At 37.7% G+C, this 20532-nt stretch overlaps 1 protein-coding gene across 3 annotated transcripts in view; it reads left to right on the top strand.

Annotated features, from left to right (window-relative positions):
• The window catches only part of ERMARD (ER membrane associated RNA degradation), a 1319361-nt gene that overhangs the window by 716181 nt on the left and 582648 nt on the right, over positions 1–20532 (top strand). For all 3 annotated transcript variants that reach the window (XM_044067775.1, XM_044067770.1, XM_044067782.1), the window contains one exon: positions 17498–17566. In XM_044067775.1, the coding sequence (XP_043923710.1) occupies positions 17498–17566 (69 nt within the window). The remainder of the gene's footprint in view (positions 1–17497; positions 17567–20532) is intronic.

The following is a 20532-nucleotide window of genomic DNA, read 5'->3' as shown; positions in this document are numbered from 1 at the left end:
ACCTATCCTCGAGTCACCACTTCTTTTAATAACAATCATCTCAGTGATAGTTTGGCTAGGATTAATGCACTTCTTTTAGAACTTTCTACAGCAACCCTCCTCCCATCCTCTTACTATATCCAGAAAAAAAAACTTATGCCCTCTTCTGCTGTCAGTTTAGCGTATTACAGAAGTAGTGCATTACTCTGTCATCTGCTCATAAGCTCCAAAATTTGATGTCTGTTGTTTAGTTTCTTCCCACATATCCTTAGCTGCCACACTGTAATAATTTTAATCTGTACTCCCAGATATTTAATTTTATCATTTCTGTGACAGAGGGAGATACTGCCAGCACAGCTGTCTGGATTTGTGTCAATAATTATATCATTTGTGAATATCAACATGATTTATATAAGATACTTGTGTTACAATTGTATTAGAACTGTATGTCATGTGTATACCAAACTGGTTTGTACAGACATGTGTGCTGAAAAGGTGTTTAATAAAGTGTTTGCATTTGAAATGCATCCATAGTGCGCTCTACTGAAAAGAACAGAAATGTTTATGCACTATTGTATCTGTTTAAATATGTATATTTTAACAGGAGGTTAACTTCAGTCCAGCAAACTTTAGGAAAATAGCTGAAATTAAATTACTTCATAGGCTACACAATAAAAGATGGTATATTTCAGTTTTCAGTGCAGAGACACAGAGTCTGTGCTGAGAAGCTTTTTGTATTGTCTTTAGGGTGAACTAATTGCTAGTCTTGAAATCATGAAGGAATGCAGTTGTTTTATGACTCCCAGCATCTGCCAAAGATTGGGGTCTATGTATTTTCACAGGTAGATGCTAAATACTGACAGCTTCCAGCAGTGGGGTTTTCACCTGGGAACCAGAGTCAGATGACAGGAAGTGATGTCATTCTGCAAGCTATCCCACTAGTAATATTTGAGATATTAATTTGAGAACTCTCTTAGTGACACAGAGCATTCTGTGTTATGTCTTGGACCTGACAACAACTAGAAGATCCATTCACCACATCTGCCTTGCTCTGTTAATAAGGTCTTAGGTTATAGTATTTCTCTCAGGTTCAGTCAGAAATACAGTGAAGCTTAGTTTAGATATTTTTCTTTCTTTGAGATTGTCCTACAATGTTGTTTTAAATATTTCCTGTGGTTTTGAACTCTGATGTTACTGTGAAAATATATTCAGCATTGTCTTGTTCTTTTATTATGTATTATTAAATATATTTAAACCTTTCATTGTGGCTGATCTGTGTAGAGATATTTAAGTTTGGAGAGTACTTGAATATTTATTTGATGACATTGTGTGGGCCACTCCTAATAACCTTGCGCTTGGTCAAACTACCATTCATGTTACTATTAATATTACGCAGTAAGATTGGACACCCTTTGTTAAGGTCCTTCAAGTAGCTGATAAGGAGTTGACTGGTGGCAGTGGAAACTACCTTATAGTGTGGGCAAAAGGGGGCATAGATAGTAAACCTGTGCCAGCCTTTCCCAGGTGTGTGTGTGTGTGTGTGTGTGTGTGTGTGTGTGTGTGTGTGTGTGTAAATCAAACCTAAAAGACTGTATGTGTCAGCTACTTGAGCAGCGACACAAAGCACTGGTTGGACAGAGAGTGTGCTGGAGGTCTTGGCTTGGTCACTCAGCTGAGATCTCAACTCTATAGCTGTGCTAGTGGGGAGCCTTATTGGGGATCTGAAGGAAAAGTGAGAAACCAACCCCAGACTGACTGTGGTCTCTGTGTGGACTTAACAGAAATTGCACCTGATACAGAGAGCTGCATCTAGAAATACTGTGTGTATATTTTTCATTCTCTCAGTGAACATCCCCCACTATTGCCAAAGGTGAGGATTGAGGTTCCTTGATTACTGGCCCATAGGTGGGTTGTCACATTTTTGTTGGCAGTGGTGGGATCACCTCCTCACATACTGGGATTCAGTGGTGTGCATATTGAACTCCTGTGGCATGTAAACAGTGGTCACTAAAGAAGGTATTTGTACTCTCAAGCAGCCACACAGTGAACATTCAGAGTTTCATATCATAGTAGTTTTATTTATTTTTTTGTTTGCTTAGTTAGTCAGGTAGTGCAGGCAAGGTTGTCAGTAGAGGATTATGGCAAGCTGACAAGGAACCTTTTGGCTTAGATGTGGCAAGCCAAAGGACTGGGGCATGACAACATGACTGAAGGAGAAATGATTGCATTCTTAGCCACAGCTGCATCACACGCCAGCATCCAGGAGGACAACCAGACTGGCCTTGGGGATGTACAACCCTCAGAAAATGGGCAGTTCAGCTTTGCCTCAGAGGACATAAAATCCATCTGGAGTTAGAGACTTGAACTGGAGGCCAAACATTTGGAAATAGAATCAGCAGAGAGACTGCATCATTTGGAGGTCGAAGCAGAATCAGCAGAGAGACTGCAGCATTTAGAAGCTGAAGACAATGAGAGGCAGAGGCAACATGAAAAGGAAATGCTGACTCTTCACCAGGGTCATGGAGGTAACGGTGAAGCAATAAAGGTCAGTAAATTTCTTCCACAGTTTACAGAGGGTGATAATTTTAATAGTTTTATTCATATGTTTGAAAGCTTATGTAAACAGTATAATGTTGGCCAAGGGCTCTGGGTACAGTTCATGACCCCCTTACTCCATGGTAAACCTGTAACTGCTGTTTCTAAATTGTCTGATACTGATTTCCTAAGTTATAATACAGTTAAAATTGTTTATTGGAGTGTTTTAAGTTAACACTTGAAGCTTATAGAAAAAAAAAGTTTTGTGGGCATAGATGCAAGGCAGATAAAAGTGTGTGTGGATATATTGCTGAACTAAGTACTTATTTTCATAGGTGGGTGAGTGGGTGTCAGGACACCACTTTTGAAGGGCTGGCAGACATTTCGGTGAAGGAACAAGCCCTTAGCACTTTGCCCGAGGACATGAGAATCTGGTTAGCAGCTAGACAATGCGATACCACAGATAAGTTGGGGAAAAACGAGACCCATACCTAGCAAGCAGGGCATGATTGCACAAAAAAGGGATACCCAGTGCTGCACAGGCTTATAAGGGAACTCATGGTGGGAAGCCTAAACCACCTCAACAGAGTCCACCAGTAACTGAGGAAACCACTAGTTCAGCTACACGGCCAGGATCAGGGGTTAAATGTTATAAATGTAACCAGTGGGGCCATGTAGCATATAGATGTCCATGGAGGCAAGGTGAGGAATAAAAGGTGGAGGAGCCAGTAAGCGGGAATGACAAAATGCCAGCAGTAAGTTGTCTGTAGACGACAAGGATAGCAAACTACCACAAGAGGTTATATCCTATCTTAATAGATGGGAAACAGGCCACGGCTAAGAGAGAGACACAGCCTCTGACCTAACCACTGTGAAGCCTGGAATGGATAAAGAGGAGCACTACTTGCTTGGGCAGTCTACTCCAGTCAGAATTTTAGGAGGGACCCCATTCCAAATACCTTTGGCTAGGGTTCACCTTGACTGGGAGGGTGGAAAAGGAAGCAAGCAAGCAAGTAGGTGTGTTTGAGGATATCCCTTCAGATGTCCTGATAGGGAATGCTCTTGATATTGCAGTACCTTGTGTGGATGCAGTTACATGCAGTCAGGCTTGGAGACAAGCATGTGGGTCTAGAAGCCTGGGGGGACCCAGACAGACCTCACACTTGAAGCAAGGACTGGTATGGGTGCTGCTTCAGGAAGGAAGCTACCCTGTAGCAGTGAGACTGAAGGTGAGCCACTGCTGCTAGTGGGTACTGATGTTCCCTTAAATGGAGTGACTGCAAGGGCAGAGGTGAGTAGTAGTACCTCGGCTGAAGTGAGTCACTGCTGTCAGAGGATACCAGACTTCCTGTGAAAGGGGAGCTGGGAAGGGTTACAAAGAGAGAGTTGAGAGAGGCTCAGCTCTCAGACCCTACGTTACAAGGTGTGAGAGAGGTTGATAGTGAGGTACCTGATTCTCATTGAAAGGGGGGATCTGTATACTGGGACAACGGATTATTCTATACAGAGTGGACCCCTGAGGAAGGGCTAGAAGGTGAGAGAATACAACAGTTGGTTGTGCCCAGAGCCTACTGTCTGGCACTTCTAGCTGTAGCCCATGACATTCCCTATGCAGGTCATGTGGGCATAAAGCATCTAAAAAGACATATGCAGAACCTTATTAGCCTGGGATTTCCAGAGATGTAATGGCACTGCAGGACTTGTGAGCAGTGCCAATAGGTAGGCAAGGCAGAAGACAAGGTCAGTGCTGCTTTGGTGCCTTTGCCTGTGATTGATGAGCCATTTCAGAGGGTAGCTGTGGATATTGTAGGGCCTCTGAGTACCCCAAGTTCCACAGGAAAGAAGTATATTGTAGTGGTAGTAGATTATCCTATCATATACCCTGAGGAGGTGTCTCTGTCCTCCATTGAGGCAGAAAAGATGACAAATGCTTTGTTAGACATTTTCAGCAGGGTAGGTTTCCCAAAAGAAATACTGACTGACAGAAGTGCCAATTTCATGTCAGACCTGCTGGCTTGTCTGTGGAAGCACTGTGGGGTGAAACACCTTAAGACCACCCCCTACCATCCCCAGACTAATGGTCTGGTGGAGAGGTTAAACTCTACACTAAAGACCATGCTACGGGAATTTGCAGACCAGTTAAAGAGGGAGTGGGACAAATATTTGCCCCATCTGTTTTTGCTAACAGAGAGGTGCCTCAGGAATCCACAGTTTTTTCACCCTTTAAGTTGCTGTATGGGAATAGGGTGAGGGGACCTGTAGATTAAATTCACTATGAGTGGGAGGGTGTGTGTGAATCCTTCAAGGAGTCTGTTGTGGCATATGTCTTAAACCTCAGGACAAGGCTCATGGAACTTATGGGCTTGGCCCAGGAGAACCTGGCAGAAGCCCAACAGCAGAGAAAGGTCTGGTATGACAGGAATGCTCACGCTAGAGAGTATGCTGTGGGGCAGCAGGTTATGGTTCTCATTCCTGTCAAACACAACAAGCTGCAGGCAGCTTGGGAGAGACCCTTCAAAGTGTTAAGGTCAGTGATGTTAACTACATGGTAAAACTGCTAAGCAGGGGCACAGACTGTACCATGTTGACATGATGAAACCTTACCATGGTAGGGAGTCCCTGGTACTAACTATCTGCAGTCGGAGGCAGGAGGAGTCTGAGGAGGATCTATGGCTACAGGGATGGAGCTAGCAAAATCCCAAGTTACTGTGGTGGAGCCTAGGGTTGCAGGCATATGATATGACAGTGCAACACTGTAATGGGGTCAGCAGTGCCAAGGCAGCTGGGATTTCAAGGCAGGGTATGGGGTAATGTATTCCCAGATAGGCTCATCCCTCTCAAGCAACGTTTCATAAGGGTCACTTGAAAAACTAGCTTGAGTCTACGAAGTGGGTGAAGAAGTGTGACAAAGGGGGTTACTACCAACACAGCTGTCTGGAATTTTATAAATAATTATATGTCATTTGTGAATATCAACATGATTTATATAAGATGCTCGTGTTACAACTGTATGTCATGTGTATATCGAACTGGTTTATACAGACGTGTGTTGAAAAGGTATTTTATAAAGTGTTTGTGTTTGAAATGCATCCGTAGTGTGTTGTACTGGAGAGAACAGAAATGTACATGAACTATTGTAACTGTTTAAATGTATATATCTTAACAGCAAGTTAATTCACTCCAGCAAACTTCAGGAAGACATGTCTGCTGAAAAGGTGTTTAATAAAGTGTTTGCGTTTGAAATGCATCCACTGTGTACTCAACTGGAAAGAACAGAAATGTATATGCACTATTGCTGCTGTTTAAATGTATATATTTTAACAGGAGGTTAACTTCAGTCCAGCAAACTTTAGGAAGACAGCTGAAATTAAATTACTTTATAGGCTACACAATAAAAGATGGTATCTTTCATTTTTCAGTGCCGCTAGAGATGCAGAGTCTGTGCTGAGAAGCTTTCTGTATTGTCTTTAGGGTGAATTAATTAGTAGTCTTGAAAGCATGAAGGAATGCAATTGTTTTATGACTTCCAGCATCTGCCAAAGATCTGAGGTCTATATATTTTCGTAGGTAGATGCTAAATACTGCCAGCTTCCAGCAGCGGGGGGTTCACCTGGGAACTAGAGTTAGATGACAAGTGACTTCATTCTGCAAACTATCCCACCAGTAATATTTGAGATATTAATTTGAGAAGTCTCTTAGTGAGACAGAGCATTCTGCATTATGTCTTGGACCTAACAACTAGAAGATCCATTCACCACATCTGCCTTGCTCTATTAGTAAATTCTTAGGCTATAGTAATTCTCTTATATTCAGCCAGGAATATAGTGAAACTTAGTTTAGATATATTTCTTTATTTATTTGAGACTGTCATGCAATGTTGTTTTAAATATTTCCTGTGGTTTTGAACTATGATGTCATTGTGAATGTATTTTCAGTATTGTCTTTTTCTTTTATTTATTGTTAAATATATTTAAACCTTTCATTGTTGTTTAAGTTCTGTGAGTACTTGCCAATTTATTTGGTGACACTGTGTGGGTCACTCCTAATAACCTTGCTCTTGGTCAAACTACCATTTGTGTTAATATTAATATTAATATTACACAGTAAGAGTGGACACCCTTTGTTAAGGGCCTTCAAGTCACTGATAAGGAGTTGACTGGTGGCAGTGGAAACCTACCTTATAGTGTGGGCAGAAGCAGGCATAGCTAGTAAACCTGTGCCAGCCTTTCCCATGTGTGTGTGTGTGTGTGTGTGTGTGTGTGTGTGTGTGTGTGTGTGTGTAAATCAAACCTCAAAGAGTGTATGTGCCAGCTACTTGGGCAGTGACATGAAGCATTGGTTGGACAGAACGGGTGCTGGAGGTCTTGGCTTGGTCACTCGGCTGAGATCTCAACTCTCTAGCTGTGCCAGTGGGGAGTCTTATTGGGGATTTGGAGGAAGAGTGAGAAACCAGCCTCAGACTAACTGTGGTCTCTGTATGCTCTTAAAGGAAATTGCACCTGATGCAGAGAGCTGCATCTGGAAATACTGTCTGTGTCCTTGTCATCCTCTCAGTGAATGTCCCCTACTGCTGCCAGTGGTGAGGACTGAGGCTTGTTGATTACTGGCCCAGAGGTGGGTCATCACAATGTCCCCATAAGTATGGATATTGTTGAACCAATGCATATGTGCATACATAGTTTACCACTATTACCTTTGTTTTAGCTTCATTAATTTAGTATGCCAAAAAGATCTGAAACTGTCTCAATATGTTCCATAGCACTGTAATGTCCCTTTCTTGTTTTGTCAGCTATGAAATAATGTCATCTGCAAATAGAGCAAGCTTTTCTTAACTACCAAACCAATTAGATGCTTGAATTTCTGAGTCCCTTTTTTTGCAGTGGTACTAAATATAATGCAAATGACACCCCTGTCTGGTTCCTTTGCACAAGCAGAGATTATTAGAGAGGACTTACCTACTTTATTTGCACCTCCAATCCCGTATATATCCTCATAATCAACCTTATAATTTTATCAGGAATACAACTGCTTCCATTGCTCTACTCATAAAGTCCCAGCTTACTCTGTCAAATGCTTTCTCTGCATGAAGACTCACCACCAACAGTGATGTCTTCTTACATTCTCCTTCCCTCTGGATCATTGGTGTTCTGTTAATGTTGTCAAATGTTTACCTCCCCTCCACAAAACCACATTGATCCATATCTATCAATTTTGGCATAACTTTTGCCATTCTTTTATCCATTATAGATATTAACACTTTATAATCATGGTTTAATATTGAAATGGGCCTGTATGAAACTAGATCTGATGGATCTTCAATTTCTTTAGGTATTACAGCTACCACCACTTTCTTCCAGAATGTTGGTTCTTCTCCTCCTCTTCTAATACTGTTAAACATATCCAGAGCCTTATTAGTTTTTCCCTCCTAGCTTCCAAACCATCTATTCCTGGGGACTTTCCTGTAGATTGGTTATATATCACCATTTTTATCTCATCTCCTTCTATCCTGTTAGTAATTGAGCCTCCTGTACATCTAGCCTTGGCATATTTAATTCTTTCACAAACATTTCCATTTGTACCTTTTCTTGAGTTCCATATTTCTCTGCTTTGTACAGAATTTCGTAGAATTTCTGAAATACTTCAAATACTTCTACAGGATCCCTTGTTATCTTCCTTGTTATAGGCTTCCTAAGCTTGGTGACAGCCCTTTCTACTTTCTGTTGCCTGAGTCCATTGTGCTAAAAGTGTTTGTGCTCTAGCGTTATTATCAGAAAATACTTGCTTAACACAAGTTTTTCTAAACTCATGCATACTATCAAGGTAATTCTTTTTTTATTTTCTGTTTAGCATTCTGCAGTTGATCCTCTTCTGGTTCTGTGAGATTCCCCCCTTTTCTGCAAAACTTTAACATTTGTCAGTCCCTCTAAATAATTCTTAACCATATCTCCCTTTTTTTTATTTCCACCCTATTTTTAAACTCCACTTTAATTTTATCCCACTCCCTAGCTATAATTTCTATCTTCTCTAGTAGCTCCTGAATAATTTTCTCTAACCATTCCTTAAATTCCTCTCTTTTCAACAGATGGGTGGGAAAGTGCCAGTGTTTCATTTTTATTTCATTAGCTAGTGTTTTTATTTTTGTTATTGTTGGCACCTGATTTGAAATAGTTATAAGGTGAGTATCAGGACCTTCAATTAAATACAGATGTTCTTGTGAAATGTAAATTCTGTCTAGCCTAGCCGAGTTTTTGTATCTTAGGGAATAATATGTAAATTCACTCCAAACTTCTAGTACTGAATTCACATCTTTCATGCCAAATTTTTTCATAAATTTCTTTAAAAATCTCACCACCACACAAAGAAAGAAGCCAGTGATTACCGTTATATTTTATTAAAATTATAGTCCAGTCCAGTAGTATATCCACAATATAGTCCCCCAAAATAGGTAAAATAAGCACACACTGGATCCAATAAAATCTGGTTAGCAGCAAATACAAAGCATAAAATGCAGACTCCTCTAGCGCCTCGGCTCTTCAGCCTTTACAGAGTATATCCCTACTTCACATATTCTATCTTTAAATAGCATGATAACAGACCGTTAACCAATCATGGACTTAAATTAATTAAAGAAAACATTTCCAGTAACATTCTTGATTCATTCCATATGGAATTAAAGTGGTAAATTTCAGAATTAAAGTAGGTTCTAACCTCCAAAGTTGTCTTTTAATATCAAAATCATACATTTGTTGTGCTTGCCCCAAAATTGTAGCTTGTAAGCCTTGTATATTTCCACTGTGACATTCTTTAAAATGCAATGCAACAGGACTTTCTTCTTTGCCCTTCTTAACATCCCTAACATGCTCCTTCAACCTTTGTTTGAAACTTATTTTACTTTCCCCTATGTATACCTTACCACAGGGACATTTCAAACCATAAACTATTCCAGTACTGTCACAGGAAAATCTCTCTTTGCATGTAAAATACTTTTCATTAATTTTATCAAAACTTTTTACTACATACTGGCAACAACTGCACTTTCCACAAGGGAAAATACCTGTTGCACCTACCCCCAAACTCCTATGACTTACAGGCAGCTGAAACTTGCCATGTACCAAGACATTTCTTATACTTCTACCTTTTGAATAAGAAAACATGGGATACTCATTTGCTCTTATATTAAGGAATTTATGTTTTTCTAAAATATCCCAATGATATTTTACCAAATTTATTAAAACTTCTGTAAACACTGTATATTTGGTCACATAACATAATTTTTGTTTATCCTGTTGCACTCTGCCTTGCATGCTATACCTACTTTTAGTATTATTTTGTTGTACTACCCACCTTTTATTTTCTTCCACCACTGTTTCCTTGTAACCTCTTGTTATAAACATGTGTGCTGTTTTTTCTATTTCCTTCTCACACTCATTTTTATCACTACATATTCTTTTTATTCTAAGAAATTCCCCATAGGGGATAGATTTAATAGTGTGTGTGTGTGTGTGTGTGTGTGTGTTTGTGTGTGTGTGTGTGTGTGTGTGTGTGGGGCATTGGAACAGCTTTCCTCATGCAGTATATGACCACTCCCTTCAATTTTTCTATGTAAACGTGTTTGTATTCTACCATCATTAATACCTTGCAAAGTTATATCAAGAAAGTTTGCTTTAACACCTGTCTGTATTCCATCAGACTTGATATTGTAGGAATTTATCTGAATGTTTTGCACAAATGTATTCACTTCTTCCCACCCCCTTCACAAATGAATATTAAATCATCTATAAATCTATAATAACTTTTGACATATTTCCTAAAAAATTCATTACTATATACATAGCTCTTTAAAAATCTACCCTTCTTTGTTATATTTTCCCTTCTGGGCTCCCAGACACATCTTCACTGTTGCAAATTAAATTCCAGTCCCTACCTATAAGTAATATTCCTCGCTGAAAGCTGATTACTTCTCCCAAGGTGATGTAGAAAGCAAGGTGAGCCAGTGCCAATAAGGAGATGAAGCAGACTCAGAAGCCAAAATTGTAAATACTGACCAACTCGAAAAAGCCACAATACAAACTCCAATGCGAACACTGCTTTATTGACCCAGGTTTCGTCCTTCCGAACTTCTTCAGAATACAAACTGTCTTCATATCTCATTCATTTTATACATCACCAATTATTCAATAATCACTCAATTAATAGCCTAATTTCCCGCCAAAAATTATTAAAAAGGAAATGGCATTTTATAAAAAATTCATACTATTTAAATACAACCAAATTCATTCAATATAAACACTCATACATATATATATATTCTAAAGTATTATACTGAATATTCTTAAAAACTACTAATTATTAAGTACCTAAACAATCTATTTAGTTAAACTATGTGATGCTTATTTGTGTATGTACATATATGAAGAAACTGATTTGATGAATAATGTATCCAAAATATATTGTATAATATCTGCCTATACTTATATTTAATACTTAACTAAGAGCTATATTGTGCCAAGGTATCCCTTATAAGTATACAATATGTAACAAAATATCTAAATAATAAAATGAACATGTAAATGTGCAATTAATATATATATAAAAACACAACCAGTATACCCTATATTATAGTATATATAATATACATATTTGATTCAAATACAGTTGATGTTTATATATTTGTAGTGTGCAAATGAATATTTATTAAATTGATTATACTAACCTATTATAATGTAAGTTATCCTGAACTATTAATGTTCATGATTATGTATGTATATAAACTATGTATAACCACTATATAACTTAAATGATAATAAGTATGATATAATGTTTTGTATAATACCATACATCATTTATTGTATATTCTATTCAATTTTAATAATGGCATTATGGTCATATATTCATTTATACCAGGAGGTATACATGAATTGAGCTGAATCTGCCATTTTAGTTCTTCCATATCTAAATGATACATGGTTATTCTTCCTTGTGGATCCTGTTTAATTTGATTGACCACCATAAATTTGAATTTATGATTGTTGTTGTCTATAATATGTCTTGCTAGAGCATTACTATTTTTATGATGCTGAATATCTAATAAATGTTCTTTAATTCGTTCTCTAAATTTTCTTTTTGTTTTTCCCACGTAAAGGCTTTACATTGTTGACACAATGCTATGTATACCACGTTGGTTGTAAAACAATTATAATGTCCATTTATCCTGATATTACATTCATTAACTCTAACATTGATGCCTGTCTCATAAATATGACTACATGTGCTACATGTCCCACATCTATAATTCCCTTCTTTTGCTCTTTTATATATCTCGATTTTTCTTTTATTTTCTAATATATTCTTAAAAGAAGGACTCTTCTTATATACAAATTTTATTGGTCCATCAAATATTTGTCTTCCTATTTTGTCATTGATAAAGAATCCCCAATTTCTCCTAATGATATGTTCTATATCTTTAGAACTATCATCAAATTTAATAATATATAATGGGATGTTGTTATAACCATCTTTATCCAATATATCTTCATGATCAAGTGATGTTTTGTTTAACGAACCTGTTTTTAATATTGCCATATAAGTTCCATTTTTTCTTTTATTTATTACTTCATTAAATATTTTGACACAGAATTGTTCAGGGTATCCCCTGTTCATAAATAATTGCATAATGTATTTCATTTCTTCGATGAAATCTACTTCTTCACTGACCATTCTGGCAGCCCTGACCATCTGCCCTTTAACTATGGCTTTTTTCTGATGGCCAGGGTGCCAGCTGTCATAATGCAAGTACGCATTTGAAAAAGTAGGTTTCCTATGTATTTGTGTTTTTAAATTATTTGTTTCTTTATTATATGTTATATCTACATCCAAATAGTTAATTTTATATTCTTGGACATTATAAGTGAATTTCAAAAATGTTTTGAATATTGATATTTTTAAAATATCCCAATGATATTTTACCAAATTTATTAAAACTTCTGTAAACACTGTATATTTGGTCACATAACATAATTTTTGTTTATCCTGTTGCACTCTGCCTTGCATGCTATACCTACTTTTAGTATTATTTTGTTGTACTACCCACCTTTTATTTTCTTCCACCACTGTTTCCTTGTAACCTCTTGTTACAAACATGTGTGCTGTTTTTTCTATTTCCTTCTCACACTCATTTTTATCACTACATATTCTTTTTATTCTAAGAAATTCCCCATAGGGGATAGATTTAATAGTGTGTGTGTGTGTGTGTGTGTGTGTGTGTGTGTGTGTGTGTGTGTGTGTGTGTGTGTGTGTGTGTGTGTGTGTGTGTGGGGGGGGGCATTGGAACAGCTTTCCTCATGCAGTATATGACCACTCCCTTCAATTTTTCTATGTAAACGTGTTTGTATTCTACCATCATTAATACCTTGCAAAGTTATATCAAGAAAGTTTGCTTTAACACCTGTCTGTATTCCATCAGACTTGATATTGTAGGAATTTATCTGAATGTTTTGCACAAATGTATTCACTTCTTCCCACCCCCTTCACAAATGAATATTAAATCATCTATAAATCTATAATAACTTTTGACATATTTCCTAAAAAATTCATTACTATATACATAGCTCTTTAAAAATCTACCCTTCTTTGTTATATTTTCCCTTCTGGGCTCCCAGACACATCTTCACTGTTGCAAATTAAATTCCAGTCCCTACCTATAAGTAATATTCCTCGCTGAAAGCTGATTACTTCTCCCAAGGTTTTCTTAAGCTCCATTATAACAGTTTTCTGTGGAATACAAATACATGCCACTGTCATCCTCCTTCCTTGCCGGTAGCCCCTTAGCACTACAAATCTACCATTATTGTCTTTTTTATGATTTTCTGTTAGTATTGGAACTCCTCTTGGAATTAATATAAGTACTCCAATCTTACTGTGTAATGTTACTATTAATATAAATGGTAGTTTGACCAAGAGCAAGGATATTAGGAGTGGGTCATAGTGTCACCAAATCAATATGCAAGTACTCCCAGAACTTAAATAGCTCTTCAGAGATCAGCCGTAATGAAAGGTTTAAATATATTTAATAATAAATAATTAAAGAACAAGAAAATACTCAGTATATATCGCAGTAACATCATCAGAGTTCAAAATCACAGGAAATATTTAAAACAACATTGCAGGAGAATCTCAAATACATAAAAACATCTAAATTAAGCTTTGCTATATTTCTGACTGTAACTAAGAAAATTACTAGTCCCTAGTTAACTTACAGAGCAAGGCAGTGGTGTGGTGAATGGATCTTATCAGGTCCAAGACAGAATACAGACTGCCTTGTCTCTGTCACAGACTCCTTTAATTAATATCTCAAATATTACTGGTGGGATAGCTTGCAGATTGACCTCATTTCTTGTCATCTGACTCTATCCCAGGTGAAACCCCCCCTACTGCTGGAAGCTAGAAGTATTTAGCATCTACCTGTGAAAATACATGCACCTCAGATCTGTGACAGATGGTGGAAGTCATAAAAGAATAAAACACTTCCAAGACAATACAGAGAACTAGCTAGTTTTAGACACTGTGTCTCTTGCTGCACTGAAACTGAAAATAACATCTTTTTATGGCCTGGCCATAAAGTAATTTAATTTCAGCTATTTTTCTTAAGTTAACCTTCTGTATTTCAGTTTCCACTGTTAAACTATATACATCTCAACAGTTAGGGCAGGTAGATTTCTGTTCTATTCCAGTAGGGCATGCTGTGGTTATATTTCAAGCACTTTGCAAATACCTTCAATCAGCTTGATATACACGACATACAGTTCTAATACATTTTTAACAAAAGCATCTTGTATACAGCATGTTGATATTCACAAATGACATATAATTATTTACAAAATTTGAGATAGCTGGGCTGGCAGTAACTCCTTTCGTGATACCATCCTGTATTTTGGACTGTATGTCCCTTTCTTCCCCTTGGGATTTTTTTTTTTTATTAAATAGGAAGATCTGCCCTTGGAGATAAGCAATACTGCAAGTAAATGCATCAGGGTTTAATAATCCTACTTCTTAAATTTTCCGTTCTTCTGTTGAAGAGTGGCAGTGAGTAATCCTCTACTATATGAGCTAGGTGCTGTCCAAGTTTTTGTTTTCCTGTTCTCCATTTTGCCTTGGCACTGTTAGAATATTGTCCTTATCATGAATATCTAACAAGTTGCAGGTTACTTGTCTTATTTTCCTGGTTTTATTTGAGATGTAGTAGTACCTCTGCATGAGTATTCTACCAAATAATAAACTTCAGAGGCAACACCACGACTATCAGAGCCGACCGTTTGTTATAGAACTTACAAAAACAGAATAAAATAATAAAGAACAAAGACCAGTAAGGACTTTCATGTTACACTGAATGCTTCACCAGACTTCTAAAAAACACTTCTGCCTTCTTCGCAAGGAGAATGAAGGGATTATCATTAGACACGCTGATAAAGACGGAGCCGTCATTATTATGGATAGGAATTTTTATGAATCCAAAATGAATGATTTATTGATTGAACATGAAACATATCATAGTTTGAATGTTTTACAATTGGATAGGATTATCAAAGATGTCCATAGTGATTTATATGACTTGTTTATGTGCAATGTGATATATTCTGACTTATATAAATATTTTTTGATTGAGAAACCTGTCGTACCTACATTTAGGGGATTACCAAAAATACATAAAAATTTAATGGCTCCAACAATGAGACCAATTGTTTCAAGCAGAGGGTGGTTGACAGAATCTATGTCAATTTATGTTGAGAAACAGTTGAGGCAAATAGTTAATCATAAATCTTCAGTTATTAGAGATAATGTGATAAGGAGGGACACAGTGGGGAAACTTTATATTAAAAGGAACATAGGTAGGCCTGATCAAGATGTTGATAATGTGAAGCATTTAGCAGAACGAACAGATTAGTGATACCCTATACAGATAATAATAAAAAGGGATATCATCCATAAAAATTGGCATATACTAACTATGGATGATGAAGTCAAAGGAGCAGCAGGATGTAGACCAAACTTTGCATATAAGAACACCAAATCTTTGAAACGAATATTATGCTATGAGAAAGCAGATAGGAAACGAGTCACTTCAGTCAGAAAAGGGACTTTTCCATGTAGGACATGTAATCATTGTAACTTCATGTCTAGTTCTAATACCTTCACTCATCCAGATACAGGCCAGAAGGTTTCTTTTGAACTTTATGAAGATTGTAAGACTAGAGACCTTATATATTTGGCTGTATGTCAGAAATGTAGCTTGTTCTATATAGGTAAAAGTAACAGGACATTGAGAGAATGTGTTAGGGAGCACATTTATGCTATTATTAAAGAGAATGAAGGGAACGCTCTAGCCAAACATGTTATGCATACAAATACAACACATACGTTTTGTTTCACGGCCATAGAATTAATATATCAGACAGCTAGACTTGGAGATATTAGGAACTACACTGAGAAGCAAGAAGCTCGATGGATCCTTAGGTTACAAGCAGATAGAGCACATGACCTCAACGACAGGGTTTCTTTGAAACCCTTCGTAAAGGATAGACCTCTTGCCCATTAAATATTTGCAAGTGTCATATAGTTTTAGAATTTCAATCATGATTTACTTTAAGTATGATTTTATAAGTAAATGTTTTATGTTATAATATGATGATAATGATATGCTTTTTAGCTTAGTTAAGTTATAATATTATTTGTTGTAGATATAAAACTTGAAACTATCACTGAATAAGAAGTTTTTAAAATATTTTATTGATCATTGGGAAAGTTTTATTAATTTATACCTGATGTATTATCCGTGTTGTTTTATGGTAAAAACTTAGCTGATACGTTGAATTTTGGTTCATGCAGTTTTAATTAGTTATTTAATAGAAAGACTTTTCCTATTGGTCTGTTTTGAATGTGATTCATATATTTAATTCGAATAAGGCAGAAGTGTTTTTTAGAAGTCTGATTAAGTGTTCAGTGTAACATGAAAGAGCTTACTGGCCTTTGTTCTTTATTATTTTATTCTGTCTTTATAAGTTCTATAATAAACTGTCGGCTCCAATAGTCGTGGTGTTGCCTCTGAAGTTTATTCCTTGGATTGCCTTGATTTTGCTTGTGAGAGGCAGTTTACCCAGAGCTGTATTCTTTTCACGATATTCTATCAAATAACTGTTTTTGACCACTAAATTGTTAAACTGTTCAAGGTACTTAACTGTGTCAGAATTGTCCATCAATTCAGGTAATCCTATAATTCACAAGTTTATTCTGAGGCTACAGTTTTCTTGTTTATAAATTCTGGTTGCCATACTCAGGCAACCAAAATCCTTTGTTGTTGCAGCACTCTCTAAACATTGCTTGCGTATACTTAGGATTTGATCATGCAGAGTTAATATAGTGTATACAACTACAGCACGCTTTTTAGTATTCCCTTTTTTATTTATTTTTTCATTTCTGAGATGTCTTATAGACTTTACAGTGCCATTTATGGAGTTTGGGTATTTATTTCCTGTAAGAATCCATTCATGCAAAATTTGACCCCTGCAGAAAGGAACATCATCCTCATTGCAGGCTTGAAACAGCCTTGTAGATAATTATTTTGTCTTTAAAATATCTGCATCCTCATTGCAGGCTTGAAACAGCCTTGTAGATAATTATTCTACCATTAAAATATCTGCAAACTAAGTCTGCCACCTTAAGGACGGTTAGACTACACCTGCAAACACATTTTGCTTAATGGATTTTGTTTAATTTACCAAAAATAGCTATATTGCACTGGAGAGAAGAGATCAGTATTGGCCCACACTTCATTTTAACTAACATTTGAAAGCATTTGAAACATAAGTATTACATTTTTTATAAAATGCTGCATTCCTTTTTAACCAGCTTGGATCTTGCATGCACAGCAGAGAAACTAATATCTTGTGGTCTGACATTGTGTGCACTTAAGTCTTGTTTTTCCTCACAGATGCTGGCTAAGCAGTTGAATAATGGAGACCTCAATCAGCTTCCCTTAAAACTGGGGGACCCTCTACTGGTAAGATATTTATTTGCTGTACATTGTGCATTAAGTAGAAGTTCATAGGTTGGCACTAGGCTATCGGCCCTAGGGCCTATACAAGCCTACCCATAACAATTCCCTGGCTATTTCTTCCCAGAATATTTACTTGCCTGGTCCCCTCTCTAGCATGGCAACTGATGTGATCCCCGGGGTGAATTTCCTATCTCCCATCAAATCATCAAGGTTCCTTTTGAAGAGGGCCAAAGAGGTGCTCAGCTTGACATGTATGGGCAGTCTATTCCAGAGTATGGGGAGTCTCTGGGTCAGGAACCTATCCCTCCAGCATGTTCTCTTTATTGTGGTGGCAAGGTTTAGGTCCCTAGAGCATGTAGCTCTGAGGGATTGGTATTTCTTTAAGTGTAGCATGTCCGACAGCACTAGTTTTGACATGGCCTTGTATGTTAGCAGAGATGGTCTCTAAGTAGGTGATATGTGACAGAGTATAGCTGGAGTTTTTTTAGACGGGCAGCATAGGGCATCTGTTTTAGGCCTGTGATTCTTTTAGTGAGGTATTTCTGTGGCCTTTTCAGTTGTTGCAGATGTCTTGTGAGGTACATACCAAACGGGGCATTGTACTCTATAATGGGTCTAATGAGGAGGGATGAGTATAGTGGGACAATGACCTCCTTTTTTCTGGATGAAAAGCCCTTAGTGATGAGGTGTGCCATATAGAAGGATTTCTTGACTGTTGTGGCTATGTGGTTATCAAAGGTGAGACCACTGTTCACCTGTGTCCCTAAGTCCCTTACCACACTTTCGGTGTTTAGTGTACTGCCACTTATGTAGTAATTCAGGGGTACATAGTTTTTCCCAAAGAGGATAACTATACATTTCTTGGCACTGAGCTTGAGGCCATGGCTCTGGCACCAAGCACCTGTTTCTGTAAGGCCCCTTTGTAGAATAATGGCTCCCAGTTTGCAGTCATCTGTGAACTTTTTTAGCCAGAGTCCCTTAGTGCTGGCCTGTACTTCAGAGAAGTAGATGCCAAACAAGAGCGGTCCCAGGACTGAAACCTGAGGTACTCCGCTTGTTACTTGTCTGGAGCTGGCTTTTAAGTCGGCTACTTTTACAGTGTGGGTTCTGTCAGTAAGCCAGTTGGCAACCCATCGAGTGATGTAGGGATTAATGCCCAGCTTAGTAAGTTTATCTATGATTCCAGAGTGGGGGATGGTGTTGAAGACCTTGGCGAGGTACAGGTAGGCTGTGTGGACCGCCTTACCCTCGTCCACGGCTCTGGAGACGGATTCAAAGAAGTCAATGCGACTGAGGAGACAAGATCGGCCTTTTACAAAACCAAACTGGGTGGGGTCCAGTGTTTGAAGGTTGCCAATGTCTTTGTTTATAAGTTCCATGATACTGTGTTCCATGGCTTTACAGATCAGGCTCATCAGACTGATGGGACGATAGTTCCTGGGATCCAAGGTGGATCCCTCCTTATGGAGTAGGATAACTGTAGCTGTGCGCCACTCATTGGGCATGATGCCAAAGGTGAGGCTATGATTAAACATGACACTTAGGTGAGGTGCCAATTCATTTTGTAGTTCGCGTAGTACATAGCCCGGGATGTCATCTGGTCCCATGGATTCTGTATCCTTAGCTTTGGAGAGTTCAGTTTTTACCTGTGTGGCCATGAGTACCGGAATTTGGCAATTTTGGTATTGAGAGTGGCCCTTTAGGGGGTGAGAGGGTGGTGAAGGTGGCACTGAATCGGTCTGCTAGGATATTGGCAGTATACTTGGGATCAGTATATTTAATGCCATTCTGCTGTAGCTCAAAGCAGATCTGAGCATTGCCATTTAGAAGTGTCACTCTTTTCTTAGTCTGTCTTTTATGGTGAGGAAAAGGGGCATTATATCAGAATATTTAGGCATTAATTAGATTTCTTAACACTAGATATGTAGCATTTTTTACAAAGACTTGTAGGAATTTATTTATACCCTTGGATTTTGTGAAAATGTTGGTTTTGCATTTGAAAGCAATCTTTATCACTAACATACATATCTCTGATTTCCCTAAATTGTTGTGCCTGCTTTCAGACATGAAAAGTGTCCATTCTTTCAGGAACATTCTTCACCTTTTGCATGTTTGAATTGTATACTGTATGAATGTATAAAGAATAGTGTTATCCAAGGTTTAAGTACCAGTCCTGGTAACTAGAGGAGCCTACTGGGGGAAAGATGCTTCACCTCTCTGTACTGGAGGGGGGACTTGTGGGCTTATTATCACTGTCAACACACTCTCTAGTAGAAGCTGGAGGTGTGTGTCTCTCCTCTCTACTTCAAATAATAGGAGGAGTAGTCAGTCAGTCAGTCTGTGTTTCAACATATGGGAGGAGGCACATACTGTCATTACTCATTGACCCTCCTAGTAGTAGAGAAACTGTTCTCCATCCAGGTTCATGTTCAATTATATTCTTTCTGTTAGTTGCTGTATGACATCTGTTCCACAGTTTTAATCTTCCATGAAACTATTAATGGTGTGTGTAGGGAAGTATGATGGAGGATCAACAGAGGAAATAAGGTTGTTCTGAAAAAGAAGAGCACACTTCTTTATTCTATATATTCTTTCCTTTTCTCTATTTGTATTCGGCCCATTAGTTTCTGGATAGGTGTATAATTATGTTTCCAACACCCCATTTTATGAAAGGCAGTGGTTGTGTTTGTGTTATGATGTAAGCAAGAAAGAAGAATGTAATGCTACTTTACTTTAGTAGATAGGTTGCTTCTAATGCAGAAAAACTTTGTAGCGTATGGCCTTCCGTACACATTAGCTTAAAATGTATACTAATGGATCTAACACTGTGGACTCTCCTTGATGAGTCTACAAGTAGTTTAATCCTCTTTTTTGTTTCAAGTCAGTATTTTTAATTAGAAGCTTTTGTACTCAGAGTTGTCCATACTTTATACTGGTGTACCCCATGTCATATACGCCTAGCCCCTGAG

Source organism: Protopterus annectens, chromosome 1.part0, assembly GCF_019279795.1.
Source record: "Protopterus annectens isolate FY-2018-M chromosome 1.part0, PAN1.0, whole genome shotgun sequence".
NCBI lineage: Eukaryota > Metazoa > Chordata > Ceratodontiformes > Protopteridae > Protopterus > Protopterus annectens.
This window is presented reverse-complemented; position numbering and strand designations above follow the sequence as displayed.